The 18,268-nt window shown below is 32.6% G+C and overlaps 1 protein-coding gene across 1 annotated transcript in view; it reads right to left on the bottom strand.

The window, feature by feature from the left end:
• Dmd (dystrophin) overlaps nt 1-18,268 on the bottom strand; it is a 1,571,027-nt gene that overhangs the window by 1,210,070 nt on the left and 342,689 nt on the right. The window contains exons 21-23 of the mRNA XM_076918257.1: nt 14,634-14,804; nt 10,125-10,307; nt 494-628 (exon numbers count right to left, since the gene is read on the bottom strand). Coding sequence (XP_076774372.1) covers nt 494-628; nt 10,125-10,307; nt 14,634-14,804 — 489 coding nt within the window. The remainder of the gene's footprint in view (nt 1-493; nt 629-10,124; nt 10,308-14,633; nt 14,805-18,268) is intronic.

Here is an 18,268-nt window from a genome sequence, read left to right as displayed (position 1 = left end):
ATGCTGATAATATAATTTATAACTTGTGTATTCAAAATCATAATAAAATTTATATAGTTATATGAGTATTTGAAAGGTACATTTGTATTTATAATATATATTAAGGTCTTAAAATACTCATTTTATATGCTCTAGTTCAATAAATATATAGCTTTAAAACTGGAAAAACTTTAGCAAACTATTCATCTGTACTCAAAAGATTTTATATTAAACCATCTCTAGAAGTTTGAAGTAGATTTGAGAAAGTACATAGAAATTGGAAAGATAATAAAAGGAAAAAACCTCCAAGATGAGAAGATAAGGCATTCCCCTTTAAGTCCTTGAGAGCTTAAAGTATCCTAGAAGGAACAAAGGATTTGTCCAAAATGTCAGAAGTGAAGAATACCTAGTAGATACACACTCTTTTTGGTGTTCCAATATATTATATTCTCATTGGCGCTAAACCATTTCAATGTTGCATACAGTACACCATTTAGAGGAGTTGACAACTTACTTCTAGCACCTCAGTGATTTCCTCAGCTCCTGCAGGAACATTTTCCATGGTTTTAAGTTTTAATTCTACTTCATTGAGCCACTTGTTTGCTTTCTCTAAATATGACAATAACTCATGCCAACATGCCCAAACTTCCTGAGAAAGAAATGGATATTGCAGAATAAATATTTCCTTATAAAAGTAAATATAGCCCCTCCATATTATAATTTTAAAACTTCTAAAAATGGAAGATTTAATTTTCTGCATTTCCCCTTTACTTTGCAATAGATGATTTAAAATGCAACTAGGTACTTTGTACATCTAATACCTTAGTAATTATAAGTCATTAAGGAAACAGTTTATTACATGAATAAATTCAAGATCTAGCATTTGCCTTTTAAAATTAGACATTCACTAACACTACAGTATTAAAAATAGATGCATCAAAATGTATCATAGGATTCATGCATATGCCCAAGTTCCTCAAACATCAACAAGTACCAAGTACACTGTTTTGTTACTTAAAAATTCACCAAAATCAATAGTTTTATATTTAAAATTAGAATATGTATTTAACTATTTGTCTCTCAGTATTAAACATATTTAGAATTTATGTATTAATGGAAAAGATATTTTATAAAATAACTTCAAATATATATATATATATATATATATATATATATATATATATATATATGTGTGTGTGTGTGTGTGTGTGTGTGTGTGTGTGTGTATTTCTCATATTTTTATTATGTCCTTGGGCCAGATTACCACAAACACAAATACTATATCAAATGCATGGTTCCTTCTAGGTGGTTTTGTTATATAATGTAAAACTTTTAAATTTTGTTTCTTAAAGAAAACATTCAGATTCCTAAAATTCTAGAAGAAGAGGTACACAGAATAAACAATTACAGAAAACTGACAATATGAAAATGAATGCACATATTTGTTGACATTTAAACAATATTTTATCATTTACCAAAAGATCCCCCAAATTAATATGAAAATGGTTTTGTTTATTTAATATATAACATTTGCTAATATTTATATAATAATAGTCAATATTCTTAACAAGTCTATAGATGAACAAATAACCAAGTGGACACATGAAAATAAACCATATCATAGCCATAATATAAAAAACAGAAAAAGGAAAAGAAAGAAAGAAAGAAAGAAAGAAAGAAAGAAAGAAAGAAAGAAAGAAAGAAAGGTGGTTCTGGAAAGATAGCACTGTGTTAAGAGCACATACTGTTCTTAAGTAGGACCTGGGTTCTGTGCCCAGCAGCCATATTGTGTGACTCATAACAACCTATAAATCCAGTTCCAGAAGACCAATTTTATCTTTCAGTCTTCAGAGGCACATGCATGTATGTGGCACACACAAATAAAAACTAAACAGTAAAATAAATTTTATATAAAACTGCACACACATAGATATTGTTACTCTTTAAGAGCCAAGGGAATGAGTTAGGATTAAAGTGATAGAAGTTACATGACATTTCAGCTAGCACAAATGAAGAAATAATCAACAAACATTATATGTATTACTAGGAATATGATATTGGAAGGACTACTTATTCTCATTGATGTGAGAATTGCATACTTATTATCTCTATAGCACTGCTTTTTAGTATTTATACTAGTGAAAGTGTTTACCATTAACAACTTTAACCATTTTAAGAGTGTATAACATTTATTTTCTTAAAAAATATGGAAACCTAATGCCAAAAAAATTTCCTAATATAAACACATGCGATATGATGGTGGAGATAATACCCTATGTCAAAATCACATGTTTTCAAGTAAACAACTTAGCTTGAGTTGTTGGCCAAAAGTTTCCCATAGAGTACCTCAAGTACTACAGACTACTGCCATCGCTCTTGGTTACCTTTCACAGCTTGATGGGGAGACTCTACTCCTCAAGATACCACAAGCATATGGCATAGAATATGGAGAATCTAACAGGTATTCTTCTGGTTGCTTCATAGCTACTATCTAGCATTATTTTGCTAATAGCGATATTAAGACTTTTAATTACATTACTATAACAGTTATCCACATTATATGAGAAATTATATATTAGAGTTAAATCCAATAAGTATAGTAAAACCAATGATGCAATCTCATAGTACATCATCCTGTGAGCATCATCAATACTAAGGCTACAGAAAACATTTATTTTAAGGGACACTAAATGATTATCAAATCCCTGATATTTCTCCCATTATTTATAGTCTTTAAAAATAATGAAGGGTGTTCTATAGCTGTCTGTTTAACACATCATTTTAAACCACCTGTAATCCTACCAATTTACTATAATTTATTAATTTTGTGTAATATATTCCAAATAGAAAATTAAGTATTTTTCTATAAAATGATTATATAAACCTTAAATCATTTCAATCTCCTGCTGATCTATATCTTTTCCTTCTGGGAAAACATCCCAATAGAGAAATATAAGTATCTCCTTAAATCCCAGAATACATTAGAGATTTAAAGTAAAGTGGATGCCAGTGGTAATAAGTCATATCAACTTTGGTGCAAATTGAGTCAATGAAGTATCATGATGATTTAACTCTCAGGATGGGTAGTTTCTTCTTTCCTAAATGCATGTTGAACAACACAGCAACATAGGCTCAATGTAGCAGTTTAGAGGTAAATTTTTCAAAATAAAATAAACTCTTGAATTCTAAATTGGAATGAAAATTTATTTAGAGCAAATGTTAAGTTTAACAGTTTGGAACACAAAAGTGCATTGAAATCAAAGAATTTAAAGAGGCTTTTAAGTACAAAACAGATGAAAAAGCAAACTCTTCAAATAGTACATGGAACTGGTGACCACCCTCATACTGTTTTAGTCTGATTAAAATTTCAGGTTGAAAACCTTGATGCCCTGTCTTTCTATTGGAGGTGGACTCTATGAGTTCCCTCTCTCTACTGTTGGACATTTCATCTAAGTTCCATCCCTTTGAGTCCTGAGAGTCTTTTTCACCTCCCAGGTCTCCGGTATATTCTAGAGCCACCCCAGAGTTTTCATATTCACATTCATTATGCTAGCCCTCATGGCTTCTCTCCTGTCTCCCTGCTACCCTGCCCCCTCGACCCCATACAAGCAGCTCACTGAGACAGAAGCAGACACACCCAACCATTGGACTAAAGTCAGGGATCCCTGTGAGTAAATTAGGGAAAGGCTGGAAAAAGCTGAGGAAGAGGGCAACCCAATAAGAAGGCCAACACTCTCAACTAACCTGAGCTCCTGAGATCTCCCAGAAACTGAGCCACTAACAAGGCAGCATACACTAGCTGGTCCAAGGTCCCCAACACATATATAGCAGAGGACTGCCTGATCTGACCTCAGTGAGAGAAGCTACATTTAGTCCTTTAGAAACTTGAGAGCCTAGGAGTTGGGGACATCTTCTTGGAAACAGGAGGAGGAGGAATAAAATGAGGGACTGTAAGAGGGGGACCAGGAGAGGGCCAGTGGCTGCATTGTAAAAAAAAAAAAAGTAAAAGCAATAAAGAAGAATAAACCATAAGTTGTAACAAATGCTTAAATTCATATATTATGATAAAAAGATACTAGGGCAACTGAGGTAATAGAAAAAATAAACAATTTTAAAATGTGTGTTTGGTTTGGCTATGTATATTGCCTGTACTATTTTAGTTTGTTAACTAGTTTTCATACTTAAGAAATAAAAATGTTAAATTATAATGTTTTATATAGTAAAGACACAACTTTCACAAGCCATGGAAGTCTCATCAAGAGACTATTTGACTATAAAGAAGACAGTTCTACTCAGAAATTTGTTTCTCACTTAAAGAACATGAGTGAGAAACCATTCCCTTATCTGCATATTCATTTTCTTTACCTTTTGTTGTTTTTACAATGCTAAAATTGAGCACATAGTATCTGCATATTTAGTAAATCCATTCCAACTATGGGAATCTCTTAACCCTCTAAAATGAGAGGAAACTTGTATTGGAACTCACATAGAAGGTGTGATATGGAAACTTAGTGCAGTGGGAAATTTCTGGAGCCCATGAGGGTGACCTAGAGAGGACTCCAAAAATGGAGAATTTTGAGCATTAACCAACTATCTTCTTTAAACGGGCAAGACATCCATAGGTGATACTGAGACAACAACACAGCCATAAAAACCATTAACAGACAAACTATGCTGCCTGCAAGAGGTCCTGTGGCAATGGTGGCTCAGAGATTGTGGGAGTGGCCAATTGATGGCTGGTCTAACTTGAGGCCCATATCACAAGAGGTAGCCCACACCTGGCACTTATTACAAGGCCAGAAATCAGATATTAGATAGCCTAGAGATCTAGAGTAGAATGAAACATGACTTAACAACAAAAAAGTGTCAATGAAATGATTCCTAATGATAATTTGCAACACACATAGTTTGATTGGTATGTAGCCCAATTGTCATCAGAGAGGCTTCAAGTAGCAACTGATGAAACAGATGTAGAGACCCATAGTCAAAGATTAGGCAGAGCTTGGGAAATACTGCAGAAGATGGAGAAGAAGGATTGTAGGAGGCAGTGGGTTCAAGCACATTATAACAAAATGGACCACAAACCCATCTAGGAAGGGTTCATAAGGGCTCACAGAGACTGACTTGAGTATTAGGGAATCTGGATAGGTCTGTGTTTGGCCCTGCATACATTATAGGTGTGTTGCTTGGTGTTCTTGTGGGACTCCTAACAGTGGGAGTGGGGATATCTCTGACTCTTTTGATTGTTCTTGGGACCCTTTTACACATACTAGGTTATCTTGTCCAGCCTTGATAGAATGGTTTCTGCCTAGTCTTATTGCATCTTGTTATGCTATGTTTAGTTGATATCACAGGAATGCCTGCTTTTTTTCTGAAAGGGAACAAAAGAGGAGTGCATGGAAGGAGATGGAAGGTGGTGGGAGAAGGGGAGAAGAAGAGGGAACTGAGGCTGTTAAAAGAATATGTTGTATGAGAAAAGAATAAATAATAATTTTTTAAAAAGAACACAACCTGTTTAATAAGTGGATATATTCAGAAAGAGCAAGAGGTTTTCTTTTCCAGTTCCAAAGAAACGTGGGCAACTTGTTGGAATTTGAGAACTCATGAAGGGAATGAAGACTTAATTCCCCAGAGCAAATAAATTAAACAAGATTAATAAGTAATGTCTGGGGATCATTAACAAAACAGGCAAAGAAATGTAACTTTCTAGGGAATGTGGTGTAAAGGTATGAGAATCATACAGAAATTGTGTTAATATATTTCAAGGCACCATGAATACCTGAATATACTTTCAGTTTAGAGGATTGAAAATGTATATGAATAAAGGCAATCGATGTTTCTAATAAAGCACATAGAATCTATGGTGAACAAGACAGATCAGTCAGCATAATTTATCAAGTGACAACAGAATAACTATCACAACTATATCTTGGCATTAGAGAGATATTTATGACCATTTAACCAAACAATATGAATATGAAGGGAGTCTCTTCTTCTTGCACTAACATTGAAATACTGGCACTCAGAGCCTATGAGACAGGAGGTGTTTTTCAATACAAAATTTCTTATTCTTACTATAATAAATAATGATGAATTACAAATACTAAATTATTTAAAATTTTGAATGTATAAATTATGGTATTGAGGTTTAAATGGCTGAGAAACACTTAAAGAAATGTTCAAAGTCCTTAGTGATCAGGGAAATGCAAATCAAAATGACCCTGAGATTCCTCCTTACACAAATCTGAATGGCTAAGATCAAAAAAGGAGGTGACAGCATATGTTGTCAAGGAAATGGAGAAAGAAGAACACTCCTCCATTGCTGGTTGGATTGCAAACAGGAACCACTCAGGAAATCGATCTGGAAGTTCCTCAGAAAATTGGAAATAGATCTACCTGAAGACCCAGCTATACCACTCTTGGGCATATAACCAAAAGATGCCTCACCATGCTAGATGGGCATGTGTTCCACTATGTTCATAGCAGCCTTATTTGTGATAGAAAACAGAAAGCTGAAAACAACCCAGATGTCCTTCAACAGAGGAATGGGTACAGAAGATGTGGCACATTTACACAGTGGAATACTACTCAACTCTTAAGAAAGAAGACATCCTGAGATTTGCAGGCAAATGGATGGAAAAACAAAAGATCATCCTGAGTAGGTAATACAGACCCAAAAGTACATGCATGGTATGTACTCACTAGTAAGTGGATATTAGCCAAAAATTTATAATCTTCTAAAGCTAAGAACCAATAAGAAGATTTGGAGCAAAAAGGATTTGAACCTACAAATAAGTATAAAAATATCACTACAATAAAGCCCTAAACTAGACAGCTATGGTTGGCATGGTCGGTTTATTTATTTGGAAACCAAAATTATCAGATTCTTATAACCAGTGAGGTGAGACTTAATCAGTCAGATGGCAAATGTTTCAATTGTCTTAATTAGGAGCTATTATACAGAACAGAAAATTATAATAAATAGATTTATAGAATATAAACCTCTCGAAAATGAGACATATATTCATTGAAAAACACAAACACACATACATGCAATTATAAATATCCATAAATACGATCAGATTTAAGGCACAAACAGATAAAGATTTAATAACTTAATCACTGATATCAGAAATTATTCTAAATTGGATATACAGAGGAAATAATACAGAAATGATCCTATAAAAATCAAGAAACAGATTATAAAACAGAGAAGCTATTCACTGATATTATGGAAAATGCTCTTAAGAAGGGTGTTAGATCAGAGAAAAGACAATACTCATAAAGATAATAGAGTACCATTATAAAAAGAAATAATATATGAGTTCATCAGTTCTCATTAACCTTCTAGATGACAAAGAAAAATATACATAAATACACACCCATGTAAAATAAAAAAAAACTGTAGAACATAGCACACAAAAAGAAAATTAAAAGGCACCAGAAAAAAGAATGAAGTGGCTACAGTTTGACAGTAGACTTCTTAACAGCTTAAAAATTCAAAAGACATGGGAATAATATTTTCAGTATTAAAAAATAAGACTGTCTACATAATTATATGCTCAGCTGCTTATTATTCAATAGAACGAAAAGACATTTCAATCATGTAAAATGTGAAAGAACTTGCAACTGCACTCAGTATGAGAGCCAGTAAGGAACTGAACACAGAAAAGAAGGGTAATGACAAAACTAATCATAGAAGTGAGTAGAATAGCATTGGAAATTCTAAATGAATATTATGTAAAGTAATAAATATAATAATATTTACTAATAATATAATAATAATTACTAAATATAATAATAATTTACTAATTGGGGAACAACAAGCTATATATAGATAGGGAGGTTTATATACCATAGATAAATTGAAAGCAAAATTCTTACTTATTTTTTATTGTTTTTGGCATATTTTTCTATATAACTATAAAAATATTCATTGCCATGGAACTCCTTTGGCTAAACAACTTAGTGTACAGTAATTATGCAAAATTATTTACTATATGATTATCCTGATAAATATGAATTACTGATAAAAAATGGATTACTATAAAATTGTTGTCAAAAGATTAGTGCAGCCCTCAATATACATCTGAGTTTATTTTTTGCAGTAAACAATAAATAGTGATTAATACACAGACCCTCAACTGATCAAGGTCTAGACAATAAGAGTTGCAGAACGCTCATCTCTCCATAAGGCATATCTATATTACTCCCACTTCTTTCAAGACTGAGGTGTCACTGTAGAAAATGGGGCAGAAAGACTGTAAGATTCCAGAGACAGTTAATGACTAAAAGGAAACTGTCTTATGAACACATCAAGGTTGTTGCATGGTAGTTGAGGAATCATCCATAAGTTCCATAGAATAAATTTAGACCAATCTAAGTCTTTATTTGTTGTAGAAGTCTAGTGATAAGGAAATCTCAACCTTATTTGAGGAGGTTCTTGGCAATTAATGCTACTGAAAAAAGAAAGTCAGATTGTTTTACAGTTAAAATCCCTGTGAGGTTATTTATGTTCCACTGAGTTGACTCCATAGGCTAAAAAAAGAACAAAGGAAAGAAAGAGAGAAAGAAAAAGAAGTAAAGGAAGAAAGAAAGAGAGAAAGAAAGGAAGAAAGAAAGAATGAAAGAAAGGAGGGAGGGATAGAGGGAGTAAGTAAGAAAAGAAAAGAAAGAAAAAAGAAAATGAAAGAGAATGAAAGAAAAGAAAGGAAAGAATAAATAAAGAAAGAAAGAACAAAAGAGAGAGAGAAAGAAAGAATGAACAAAAGAGAGAGAGAAAGAAAGAATGAACAAAAGAGAGAGAGAAAGAAATAAAGAAAGGAAGGAAAAAAGAAAGAAAGAACAACAGTGAGAGAGAAAGAAAGGAAGGAAGGAAGGAAGGAAGGAAGGAAGGAAGGAAGGAAGGAAGAAAGAAAGAAAAGAAGAGAAAAAAGTAGAAGTGAAATTTGGATCAATTTGTAATACTGGTGGAGATATAAGAAATGGAGAAGAGGGAATGGGCATAGACTTCTTCAAAACATGTTATATGCATGCTTGAAATTATCAACCAACAACCCCCCCAAATATTTTACTCTATATCTTACCAGTCAGAACTACATATGCCTTCCATATGCCTCCAGATTTCAAAAAGTGTTAAAATTCTATCAAAAATATTATTCCTCAACAATAATAGTGTAACTGAACCCTTTATTGATTGAGCATATTCACAGAGATAATTGTATCTGGGAGTAGAAGACTAAAGTTCAATTTGTGTCCTATTTTGGAAATCATACCCCTTTGAAAGCTTTATATCCTCTTTCCCCTTTGTATTTTCAAAGTAAAAGTCACTGCTTATTTTCAATAGAGCGATAATTGTGAGCAGTACTTAAATTCTTTATATTCACACAAACAGTCTATATAATAAACAAAGTGAGTTAAATAAAGCACTATTTGTGAAAATGAATAAATAGAAAATGTCAAAAAAATGAGCTAGCTAGGCAATATGTCCCAAAAAGAAGCATAGAGGGCAGAGTGATTATTAATAAACCATCATAATAAAATATATTTCTATACAGAATTATGACATGTCAGATAATTAAATATATTTATGTATGTTCAAATATGTAAACAATTTAATTTATACAAAACTAGTATTTATACATTTTGTAACCTAATAAAGCCAGTAAAATGTAATTGTTATCTATATATTTTAAGTCACATGGTTAGCTTATAAATCATAAAATACATACAAAAATATCTTTTTAAAAACATATTTTTGTATTTATGCCAATGTGCGTATGAATGTTCCCCTATATGACACATGTGCAAGTTCTCATTGCGGCCAGCAGAGGGCACCAGATCCCCTGGAACTGGAGTTGCAAGCACTTGTGAATACCCTAAATCAGTTTTTATGAACCGAAATCTGGCCCACTGAAAGAACAGAAAGCATTCATAAATCCTTTGCTATCTCTCTAATAACACAAAATCTATCTTGATCATTCACAAACTGAAAACAGGTTTATGAAAGTTAAGAAATTGCCACAATTTATAGACATTGTAATTGTGTGGATGAAGGATTCTAGCTTAAATGATTGACATAAAAACTTAGGCTCTTAATTAATATGATTTTGACATAGAACTAATAAAAAAGTAAAACAACTAACTTCCAAAGTTTTGCATTTTCCATTCAGCCTGGTGCATAGCCATTGGTAGTTGGTGGTCAGAGTTTCAAGTTCCTTTTTTAAGGCCTCTTGTGCTGTAGGTGGAGCTTGGGCTATTACACTATTTACAGTCTCAGTAAGGAGTTTCACTTTATTTTCTTTCTGTAGTGCCTCTTCTTTGGCTCTCTGAAAAGCAAATCATAATCTCTTAAGAGCAACTCAGCGTTATCACTTCCAATATTTATCCTAATCTGGCAATTATTTCTTCCTGGTTGAATTCCTGTTAGGATAATTCATGAACATAAAACCAATGCTTCTTTCAATTCTTTCATTTCAGATATGTATGATTAAAAACTTGAAAATGTACTATAAAACTATAATAAATTTTAATAATAATAGATCATGCAGGGTACTCTACTACCCACTTGTTTCCCCTCTATTTTGGCAATAGATACAGGAGTCAATAGATCTCAAGGCCATTCTTGGATATATAATAATTTTGAGAACACCTTGGGAAAATGAAACTTTGTCTCAATAATAAGAATAATTTGATAAGTTATTTATCCATGGGCATGTATATTTCAAATATGTATATGTATCTACAGAAAGTTCTATCACACATTTAAGAAGCAATCACGTTTTAATACCATGTTTGAAAATATTTAGAAGATTCTAATCAATATCACTATTAATTATTCAAGTGAATCAGTATTGAATTTAGTGGAGATACTATTTAAATGAAAAGATATTTAATATCAAAAAATTTTAAGGTTATATTTGGTATATTCAGATGAAAGACAATTCTTCAGTAATTGATAACTTAGGAAAGGCTGGAAAAATGAAGTCCTCAGTCACACAGCTATTGCTTTCGCTTTTCTGTGGAAGAAAAATTGCATCATAAAACTTAAAATGTGAGCAAGTCCATTTGAAAACATGGAAGCTCAGTTCAAAAATATGACCCAGTAATATTTAGGTAAGTATTTTATATGCAAATATTTTATATGTACAAAATATCTTAAAGCACAAAATATCAAAATATCAAATACTACTAAGTTCCTTGCCCTGGTTATGATTGGTGTCTGATATCACTTTTTTAATCATAACTTTAGTCTTACCCTTTTCTTCCTTATAGGCAGATAAGTGATTCTATTGGAGAGTTACTTTCTGGCAATAAATCTATCTAAGCAAAGTCCTTAAGTTGGTCTTCAATATCATCTAACAGCAATGTTATAGTTGCTTTTTTTTTTCAAAATTATCCAGAATTTTCTACAGTGTTTATTTTGCTTATTATAAAGAGTTTCATGAAACAAATAACCTTCACAACCAGAAATAGCCTATGTAGTTTTTTGTTAGATACCATTCGCAATTAAACTCTAATGTGAAAGTACATTTTAGAGCAAGAGAGAGAGCAATAGAGAGGAAGAGAGAGAGGGAGAGAGAGTGAGAGCAAGAGAGAGAGAGAGAGGGGATAGTTTTGGGAAACATGCCTCAGAAGTATTGCTTTCATATTTAATGGAATTTGAGGGTTGTATGCACACAATCTTCTAAAATTGGTTGGAAGGTAGTTGGGACAATATTACTTTCCTATTAATTGCAGCCTGTTACAAAGTTTTAAAATGGAATTGAGGCAAATAATACAGATTCTGGCTAGTGGAATTTGGGCCTTCATATAAATAGCATGAACAGTTCAGAATATGAGCCGGACATGAACAAGAGAGGTATAAAATGCTGTTTCATATATTTATATTTTAAGCATAAATTGGAATAAATTTCAGAATGCCATAAAGTATGCAGTGTAATGATATATATGGGACACTTTAAATATAAAATAATTGTTTCCATGGATTTTAGTTTAAATATTTGAAAAATTCAGTTCCTATAAAGTTTTTAGCATTCTATGAGCTCAGGGTTTGTTTCCATTTCATCTGTAGCACTCTTATAAATATCAGAAACTTTCACAACCATTTCACAACCATGGCCTTTTAGCATCACTGGAATCGAACTTCAAACATGTTTTTGTTATTCTTTATTAGAAGTTCAGAAAGAGTCAGAGGATTTAAATGAATTGTTCAAATCTTGTGTCTTTTCTTTGTTAAAGTTTAAGTTGGCACGATATAGGATGAGGAGGAAGGGTTACTGTTTCTTCAGAAAATGCAATCACCTACATAAGAAAATTTGTAAATTTAGGTAAATTTGAACAATGGAGCCTACATTATTAAATACGATCTTGATAAAAATGTATATTTTGGCTTTTCTAACCATCTAATTTTATACAAGCTCAGTTGTTTGTATAAAACATCAAGAATATTTTGACTGAATGGTTCTCAAAACATACTTGGCTTTATCCAGTCTGGAATTACTACTACATGGAAACGTTTCCAAAACGTATTATTTCAGACATATCCCAAAGGCTCATTGAATTCCAAATTCTGACTCTTGGGCACAGTGATTATATATATATATATATATATATGTATATATATATATATATATATAATCATTTATTATTCATTGCATTCATGTGTACATCCATCTGGATGTCAGAAGACAAGTTGTAATAAATGATCCTCTCTTTCCAGCAATCAGGTACAAGTGTTGGAACCTCCAGCTTGTCAACAATCACTTTTCCCACTAAGCCATCTCACCAGCTTCCAAGTAAGTTTTTAATACAAATGCTCCAGGTAATCCTAATACCATCTCAACTACCAATACCAGTGCTTTAGTTATTAAGCAAATGTATTGTATAATACATTTTGTATTATAAATATTTGTATATTATATATTTGTATAATTCATTATACAAGCAAATGCTTGTATATTTTTTTATTACAAATACATGTTATCCTAAACTCCAGAATTAAAAGTATAGCAGTGAAATGTTAATAAAAGAACATCTGCTAAAATGAAATTTAATATTTTTATGAAGTTTCAGAATATAATCATTAATGGTTTCTAAAACAGATTCAAAGCATGAGGTTACTCATTAAAACTTCTTTTAGGTCCTTTATGATAAGCAAATTTTTTTGTTTACTTTTAAAAAATAAAATAAAATCAGTTACCAAATAGTAGTGTCATTTTAATGTCAGAAAAAAATAAACAGAAAGGAGATCTCTGTTTTGTCTCTTAATGACAGAGATGACAAAATAAGTCTGTTGGTATTTGCAACAATACAAATGAATTAGCTCTTCAAATAAGCACAGCTAGAAGTCTGGAGCAAGCCCTATCATTGTTCAGCAGATAGCGAACTGACCTCAAGAAATTCCTTAACTGGCAAGCAGAACCTCAAGAAATTGGATTTTCTTGCCAATTCCCTTAGCTTCTGTTGCCAGAGGCTGCCTGAGCCATTCCCTTTCAATTTTCCAGCATACTGCACCAATTGTGCGGCTAGACCAATTATTTAAACATGCCAATCAAAATGGACAAACTGATTGAACTGCTCACTTCATTTCAGGATTGTTTTTTATAATTTTAAAATTTGAAGCATGCTACTACTCTCCATTTATGAAAATAAAACAATAAAAAAGATCAGGCTGGGTAGTTGACATGTATATGAATACAAAAATATTTGTTGCTCCAGTGTTACAATCAGTTAGCCGGCAGTACTTATGAAAATACGTAAAAGGTTGAGGGATAGTGAGCAAAAGACTGAGCCAAACAAATGAATCCGATAAGAAACAAAGCCCTGAAAATGTGGCATTTATCTTCTCAGAGATATGAAGTAATATTTATAGCCTTTTGTTACAGGTGATAGAAAAAAGCCATCAGGAAACTATAAAATTATAGGACAACACACCACAGGTGAAAAGAATTTGGAAAAAAATCATGACTGTATTTGACTAAAATGGAATGGTGTAACATCATCTATCCATGTTGTTCTACTACCAATAAAAACATGTACATACATAATCAATCGTTTTATGAGGATTTGCCTTATTTGTTTCTGATTGGCAAAGAAAGTATGATCTGTTAGTGTTTTTACAGCTAGACTCATCATGACTCTTCACTATCAAATTTAAAATCATCCCAGGCTTTTATGTGAAACTCTTTAAATGCAGATTCCTGTCCTAACCCACACAAATCTAGTGTTAGTGGATATTTGCCCACTGCCTCAAAATGAATCTCACATCATTTAGCCTGTGCTTAATCTCTTTTATGTACACAGGTCTTTTTAGTATTATTTTCTCTCCCAGTTTGTCTCAGGATCTTAGTTGGAATTATTTTCCTTGACAGGAATGTGCTTCCATGATGTGTTTCTTTCTTATCAAATGCACTTCCTCACAAATGCTTTACAAATCAAACTTTGGTAAAATAGCATCTCCCCTAAATCAATTGTTTCATCACCAGTGATCACTCTTTATTTTACAAATGTAGTGGGATTACTTTTGAAAGTTATTATAAATACCACCTTCATGTTCCTATAAGATGTGGTATTTTGAAGAATCACAATTTAAGAGATGTTACATTTCTTTCTATTTTTTTTTTCCTTTCTTTGTTTGCTTTGGCTCATTTTACCTTCATTTCTTCAACAGCAGTCTGCAATTCATCTGGAGTTTTATATTCAAAATCTCTCTCTAAATATTCCTCTTCAGCTTGTGTCATCCACTCATGCATCTCTGATAGATCTTTTTGGAGGCTTACAGTTTTATCCAAACCTGCCTTCAAGGCTTCCTTTCTGGTGTAGACCTTCCATTAAGAAAGAAAACAAACAGGAAATAAAATAAAACAACAACAATAAATAACCAAAAATAGGTAAATCATGAGTTTTGGCAGTTAAAATGCTTTATTTTGACCACATTACTTACCATTCTATAAACAAAAAGTCTTACATAGTAAAGATGAAGCAAGAAAGAACATGGGAAATGAGCTGAATAACCCAACTCTTACTTCACATCACGTGAGAAAAGAAACTGAGTGCACCTGAGTCTACTGGGTAATTTTTGCCTCAGTGAACAAGCAGCTTGGCAGAAACTGGTGTTATGATTATCTCAAAGCTATGCCTCACTGAAAAGCACTTGTAGGATTGGTGATCAGGCCAGCAGAGCTGGTCAGGGTATCCAGTTGAAGAAAACCCTGGAAATGTCCCACTATTTTTTTCTGGAAAAAAATGACTAAGTTAGCAACAGGCCAGAATAATAATTTACGCAGCTCATTACATTTAGAATGTTATTTTATAACTGCACTCAACATCTTCTTACATGCAGAACAACAAAAAAAACTTTTCATGTCAGCCAACATTGTGGAAAATGGCTATAATACATGTACACTGAGAGGCTGTCAGGAGTTCATAGCCAGCCTGAGCTGTATAAATGAGAAGTGACCCTTGGGCTAAAGTGCAAACATATCTTTACAAACAACTGAAGAAACAACAAGAAAACATCAAGAATAACAAACAAACAAAAATTTAAAACTCATGGGTATGAATATCCTACACAGTTCTAACTATAAGCTGGAGTCAATTAGTAATTGTAATTAGAAAATATTATAATTAATAATTTTATTGACATATATGTGTGACCACTTTATATATATATATATATATATATATATATATATATATATATATATATATATATATAATTTGTCCTTTTTACAAGATGCTCAGGAATAAAGATGGAGCATAAACTGAGGAAATAGCTAATGACTGCCACAACTTGAGACCCGTCTGTGGTAGTTTGAATATTCTTGGTTCAGGAAATGACACTATTTGGATGTGTGGCCTTGTTGGAGTAAGGTATAGTCTTGTTGGAAAACTTGTGTCATTATGGGCGTGGGCTTTAAGACCCCCATCCTCATTGCCTGAACCAGAATTCTTGCATCCTTCAGATGAAGATGTAGAACCCTTAGTTCCTTCTGTACCATGCCTGCCTGGATGCTGCCATGCTCCCACCTTGATGATAATGGACTGAACCTCGAAACCTGTAAGCCAGCCCCAATTAAATATTATCCTTACAAAAGTTGGTCATGGTATCTGCTCACAGCTGTAAAATCCTAACTAAAACAACATTCCATGGAAGAGTGTCAACCCCTGACACTATTAATGATACTCTGCTATGCTTGCAGACAAGCAACTTGCATAACTGTCTCCTGAGGAGCTTCATTGAGGAGCAGATGGAGGAAAAAGAGTCTTATAGAAGAGTTGGGGATAGAATTGAGCAAACAGAAGATGGTCAAGGACAGCACAAGAAAACCTATAGAATCAACTATCCTGGGCCCATGGAAGTTCAGAGATACTGAGCCACTAACCAAAGAGCATTCACAGGCTTGACTTAGAACCCATACACACTTGGAGCAGACGTGCAGCTTGGTCTTCATGTGGGTCCCCTAACAATTGGAGTGGTGGCTGTCTCTGACTGTTGCCTGCCATTGGACCCTCTTCCCCTAGCTGGACTGCCAGGTTGGGCCTCAGAAGGAGATTATGTGTTTTGTTGGGCTGTGAATGAGTCCTAGAGCATGATAGAATCCAAGGTGAACTTCTACTTCTCCTCAGAGAAGGGGAAGGTGTAATAGGAGGGATTTGTAAGGGTGGGTCCAGTAATACACAAGGGTGGAGGGCTTCAATTGGTATGTAAAGTGAGTAAATAAATAAATATTATACTAATTAATTTTAAAGAGATTTTCTTATTCTGGCTTCTTTTGGTTTCTCTGCTTGAAATAAATTAAATCATGGCAATCTAGAAATTAAAAAGGTATACTTCTATAAATTATGAAAATATATTTGTATTAGAAAACTGATTTTTTAAAGTTTTCTTCTGCTCACCCCACTTATTTTTTATTTTCTCAATAAAATACTTGTATGCTTTCTTGTCCTCTGTGCAGAATGTTCCTAAAACTAATAAATCACACCCAGGAGGTGTGGAAAATTTTCAGAGATGCAATCATATTTTGATCTTTCATTTTTATTCTAGGAAATGTTCCTATCAATGAGTACAGCAGAAGAAGATTGAAAGCTTGCTGTCTAAGGGCTATCTCATTAACAATTGCATTAACTCTACATGTTGATTTTGACTCATTGGTATAAATTATTTCCTAATTTAAACTTAGCTATTATCTCTCTGGATTTCTTTTTTAATTTTCAACTTTGCAATGGTACATAAAAAAAAGGAATTGTCCTATAATAAACAAATGAAACTTATATTTAACTTGTAAATTTACTAAATTTAAAAGCAAACACTGCTTTAGTACAAAACATTATGTTTTGAGGAAGAAAAATTAGATGCACATTTCTTATAAATATATCTTATTTTCTACAATGTAATGCTGAAATTTGATATAACATGTAACATTTGACATGCAATTATAACATGTACTGTGTAATGGTGTAACATAAACTATATTCTATATACTATAAAGTATATATCATATATGTATTACTATATTATAATATATAATATATTATTTATTCTTATAATATGTAATATATATTATTTATTATATAAGATATATGATTGATATATGATATGTGATATGTGATATATGATATACTACATGTCATATCATTAAATATCATATATTATATGATATGTATTATACACTGTATGATATATTTAACAAAGTATTATATATGATAAAATATATAATATATAACATGCAAAATGTGATTATACAATATGCATGTATACCAGGTAAAATGCAATATATAACATTTGACATAAGATATGACATGTGACATAACAAATATACATGCTATACGCTACATGTCACACATCACATATGACATGCCACATATTATATGTTTCAGGCTACATATTACACATGACATGCTACATGCTACATTTTACACAGTATACTGCTTATGAAATTCACATGCTTCCAGCTATACATTATGCCCTATATGTTACATATAACATAGTACATACTTCAAGCTACACACTATCTATGACACAGTTCACACCAGGTGTGACATGCTACATGGTACATGCTATCTAGTACATGTTACATATGACATAGTACATGCTACATGCAAAACACCATGCGTTACATGTGACACACCACATGTTTCATATGACATGTTACATGCTACATGCCACACAACACTACATGCTACAAGCTACATGGGACATCCCACCCACTAATGCTACATATAACTTGTTACATGCTACTTACCACATACTATATACTACAAGTGACACACACACATGCTACATGCT

This window comes from Arvicanthis niloticus, chromosome X (assembly GCF_011762505.2).
Source record: "Arvicanthis niloticus isolate mArvNil1 chromosome X, mArvNil1.pat.X, whole genome shotgun sequence".
NCBI lineage: Eukaryota > Metazoa > Chordata > Mammalia > Rodentia > Muridae > Arvicanthis > Arvicanthis niloticus.
Note: the sequence above shows the minus strand (reverse complement) of the source record. Positions and strands in the feature narration are given on the sequence as shown.